Raw genomic sequence first — 4587 nt, 5'->3', positions numbered from 1 at the left:
ATGTTTGGTTGAAAATAAAATATTAATTAGAAATTGTGTTCAAAAGAACGAAAATAACATTGTAAAATATATGAATCTGAAGCCAAACATAATCGGGAGCCAATCAGATTTGGGGTTATCTACCAACATTCACGTTCCGTTACTCAGAGATCTCCGTCTTTCTCTTTGTCTGGTTTCAAACTCGCCACCATAGCTCCGTCAAGGTGAGCGAGTGGTGTGAAGATTCAGTCAAATTCATAAAAATAAGGTTGGATATTACGAGAGTGTTCTGGTTTGAATCCTGTTTATTTTGTTTTGCTTATATCAATGCTGTGGGAAATGAGTATTTTTTTGGGGAAACATATTTGTAGATACTGAAATTGCAGTGGAAGGAGTATCGTTCCTCTTATGTTACCGTTTTGGAAGGTTAAAGAGGAACAGTGTTTCTGGAACAACAGGGACAACTTGGTCAGCAACCTTGCGTTCAAATTTTTTTTTTCCCCACCAAACCCAAAATACCACCATCAATATGGGTTTCTGAATCAGTGTTTTTAAAGAAATTTTGCAAACTAAACGCGATGCATGGGCAAAGGATTCTGCTACCTAAATGTTGTTAACTCTCTTACCAAACATAGTTAAATTCAAAATCCATTTCAAGTTGCCTGGGGAAAGAAACTAAAAGCCGCTACCAAACACCCCTTAAGGCTTTTAGCACAACTCGTTTAGCCAATGATCTGATAGCGAAAAGTAAATGGGTGCAAATCAATTCGTGGGACATTAGACAAGTCGTTTAAGTAATTGAAATCTTTATTTAAAAAATTAGTAGAAAATAAGAGTAAATATTACTATAAAAAATTATTTAAGAGATGACGTCATATTTCAAATTTTCAATAGATTGTTTCCCAAAGTATGCAGTTTTTACCTTTTCGGCACTAGCACATTCTAGACAAAAAAATACATGGACACGCTCGCAGTTAAGTGTTACAGTAATAAATGAAAATGAAGATTATTTGAGTGAAACTTTATACCATTCTGATTAGTGAAATGCACAACATACACATGTCAACAAAATTGTTCAGACAATCCTTAATGATCAAGTATTCAATTTATACATTGTACCAAAAATATATTCAAATTATACAGGAATGGAAAAACATCAAATGCCAAGATATATATAGCAGTGTAACAATCTATACACAATAACTATTAGTGTCCACTCCAAGCTCATTTCACTCTCATATGAAAGCAAAAGTAGTTGAAATTATCTACTTTCCCTCCTTTATTAGATTTTCCAGGATTCAAGAATGGACAGGCCAAGAATCACAACCAAGCAAAGCTCAATTTGTTGCAGAAGATGGTGTGCCAGAGGGCTTAAAAGCAGCTTGTTCAGCACAAGAGAGCACTTCATTAGGCCCTGCTTCTTCTCTGCCAACGCCCAAGAGATCAAGGTAATAGAGATAGTGAGAAACGATGTTGTTCATAGCCTCATTATCAGATCCTTGGCCACACACTTGATCCCCATATAACACATTGATGGTGGCACCAAATCCAGGAACCCTCTTGGACAATGTGTCATTCTTGGTTGGTTTCCAGTTACCAACAAAGACATCATGGGCTGAAGGTATGTGCTTCTCAGGTGGGGTCATCCACTTCCATATTGCTGCCTGGAAGGCCAGTGTTGCATTTTGTTCTATGTATTCTGGATGGTTCAACAGATCCACCTTCAAGGCTTCCCCAGTTTTCCCATAATTGTAATTCCTGTCATGAAGGCATCAAGAGAGAAAACACAAGGATTTTGATCATAGATTATTAAACAATTATGTTCTTTTGTCTAATAATTTTGGAAATGGATATTGTCAAGTTTTAACATGACTATATTGTATGAAAAATATTAACCATTTATCCATAAATCAACTTGCAGCAATTAAAATGACAAATTTCATTATTAAAATTGTAACCATTAATATGAATGAATACCAGTAGATTGGCAGGGCTCCACGACCATAGTATGCTGCACCAGGAGTGCATGGATAGGTTAATTTGTAGTAGTCATCACAATAGTATTTATCAGGACTCAATTCCTTATTGTAGCATAAGCCCCAGGCAAAAGGTCCCCCTGTAGCCACCCCATAACCACCTGAAATAGTATTTCGAGAAGTTGTTATATACTATTCAATTTGATCATCTTTATACAAATAAGGAAGGTAAATAATACTTTCTCTTTTTTGGAACCGATATAATATAATCCATTATTTTCCCCTTACACAAACCAAGTTTGGCCTTTTATTAATAGACATGGCTAGAATATTGAGATCATGTAACTGAGAGCCATAACTCAACAAGCAAGCAAGCAAACATAAGAATTAAGAAGAATAAGGCCATGATCATATCATTTGTGATATCATAATATATGGCAATTAAATTGTTACTTACAAGAGGTTTTGCTGCCCACATGACCAAGGAAAGCTGCAACCTCCTTTTGCCCACTGGTTTTTCCACCAGTGGTTCCAAATCCAAGAGGCTGGTAGAGTGCTGCAGCAGTAATAAAAGAACGGTACTCCCAGAATCCAACAGCATGTGCCACTGGTGCATTGCGTTTTGAGAAGAGGTTCTCAAATTGGTAAGTCTCAAAGTAATCAGAAATAGTCTCATTGCAGCAATAAGCAGACCATCCTTTACATTCCCACCCTTTATCACATACCTTCTTGCCCTTCACTGTCTTCACCAATAGCTTCACTTCTGATGATTCTCCATTCCCAATCACTAACATTGTTGCAATACTCAACAGAAAAACCCATGTTGGATTCATCTTTCTTTTTCTTTTTTCTTTCCCCTTGAGTCCTGTTATGTGGTCTGTTTGTTGCTTTTGCACCGGTTAAGAGTAAGGTGGAGAATATTTGTACCATTTAAAAAGATGCCTCTAGAGAGTCTGTAATGTGAAGTGAAAGGGATTGAAAGCGAATTTGTAACTTATTAGGAGGAAGAGATTTTCAGAGTTGGAGTAGGTGGAGCTTTTGCTTCCATTCTCATTCATGTTTGAGTACAAGGGAAGTAAAACTTTGAGGTTGGGGAGTTCTATCTAATTAATATGAGCCCCTGAAAGAGCAAGCACTGCACCCACGCCCAAAGCGTGTGATTTTGGCATTTTCGGTTCTCTTACGTCAGGCCAAAATTCTAGTTTACCACAAACAATATAAACAAGAAACAACGTAAAAAAAAAGAAACAACATATGTTTTCGGAGTAAGCTTGATTAAAATGGTAAAGCACATCTCATTTTAATATAGATCATGTCACTCCACAATTTTTAATGACAAATTAACCTTCAATAATTACAATACTACACTCAAATGATCCCTTCTCACAATAAGAATATATATAACCTGATCCGGTCAGTGATGAAGCCAGCAACAAAAATCACACAGTGCCAAAATATATATATATATATATATGAAAAAAATTATTTCTACAATCACCTTAGATAAAGTTATTTACAGCTATAATTTATAACTATGTTCTCCTGGGAGAACATAGTTATAACATTAAAGTTACTTTTTTCTGTCTCTCAGTAAACAAGTTCTAAAAAAATAAACTAAGGTAAAAGAAAAAAAAAACAACTTTAATGTTATAACTATGTTCTTCCGGAAGAATATAATTATAAATGATAGCTGTAGACAACCTTATCTAAAGTGACTGTAGAAATGTTTACCCTTTTATATATATATATATATATATATATATATATATATATATATATAAGTGGGAACAGTGATACTATATTATTTTATTCTCATTCGATTTCTAATTAATATTTTATGTATTCTAGTTGTCAATAAATAAATTGTAGACTGAAAACTAATATAGGATAATGAATGTCAGGGCCTACCATCTTCTTCATCATGTTTCATTTTAATTTTTAATTTTCTGCATTATTTATTTAACTTTTACTTTTAGAATATTTTATATTTTTTAATTCCCTGCAATAAATTACTAAAGTTACAAAACTAACAACTCCATTATTTTTTAACAAAAACACATCAGCGCATGGTCATTGAGCTTAAGTGACCAAGTCTACTGTTTGGGTTTTTTTTTTTTTTTATTAAAGAAAAAATTCACAAAACCAACCAAGTTGAAAGACAGAAATGACAGGGAGCTGGTGCCAAAATATCAAGGTAAGAGTAAAATTCACATAACCAACCAAACTTTTTGTGCATAAGTAAAATTTGTTGAAAGGCAACTGGTGCCAAGGTACCTGGAGCCACTACTATGGCTCCGTCAGTGGATCTGGTGTGGTTTGGTATGAAATAAATTTATAATTCTTTTCTCTTATTTTTTTATTGAGCTTGTAATCATGATGTATTTTGCAAAAAAAAAAATGGACAAAAAAGTTGATATGTTCTTATATAACAAGATCAAAAGACATAAGAATACCCTCTGCAAGGCTAGCACCATACGGCGTTAGTGTAATTTTCTTTTTCATATTGAAAATCCATAAAATATGGTGCACATTCATCAATATCACGTTTAGTAACTTGGTAGGGAACCTTCATCAATATCACGTTTAGTATACTGACTAGTGTCATATCAGTTGCAAATTCAAGTAGAAAGAA

The 4587-nt window shown here is 34.1% G+C and overlaps 1 protein-coding gene across 1 annotated transcript; it reads right to left on the bottom strand.

Moving 5' to 3' along the window:
- Positions 1-1100: 1100 nt before the first annotated feature.
- On the bottom strand, positions 1101-3363 carry LOC133290700 (chitinase-like protein 2). The gene is made up of 3 exons (XM_061488828.1): positions 2413-3363; positions 1957-2116; positions 1101-1737 (listed from the first exon to the last, which is right to left on the bottom strand). Exons 1-3 carry the CDS (start codon positions 2786-2788, stop codon positions 1317-1319), a joined length of 957 nt encoding a protein of 318 aa, XP_061344812.1. The 5' UTR covers positions 2789-3363; the 3' UTR covers positions 1101-1316.
- Between the last annotated feature and the right edge of the window lie 1224 nt (positions 3364-4587).

The sequence above is a fragment of the Gastrolobium bilobum genome, unplaced genomic scaffold, assembly GCF_033153095.1.
Source record: "Gastrolobium bilobum isolate Gb01-03AN ecotype WA unplaced genomic scaffold, APGP_CSIRO_Gbil_v1 utg5903, whole genome shotgun sequence".
Taxonomy (NCBI): Eukaryota; Viridiplantae; Streptophyta; class Magnoliopsida; order Fabales; family Fabaceae; genus Gastrolobium; species Gastrolobium bilobum.
Note: the sequence above shows the minus strand (reverse complement) of the source record. Positions and strands in the feature narration are given on the sequence as shown.

What these genes read in the sequence shown, in the direction of transcription:
- LOC133290700 (XM_061488828.1), bottom strand. Translation starts at nt 2,788, where the DNA reads ATGAATCCAACATGGGTTTTTCTGTTGAGTATTGCAACAATGTTAGTG. An exon ending in TGTGGGCAGCAAAACCTCTT is followed by an intron (nt 2,117 to 2,412) that starts GTAAGTAACAAT and finishes ATACTATTTCAG; the next exon opens with GTGGTTATGGGGTGGCTACA. An exon ending in GGAGCCCTGCCAATCTACTG is followed by an intron (nt 1,738 to 1,956) that starts GTATTCATTCAT and finishes CCTTCATGACAG; the next exon opens with GAATTACAATTATGGGAAAA.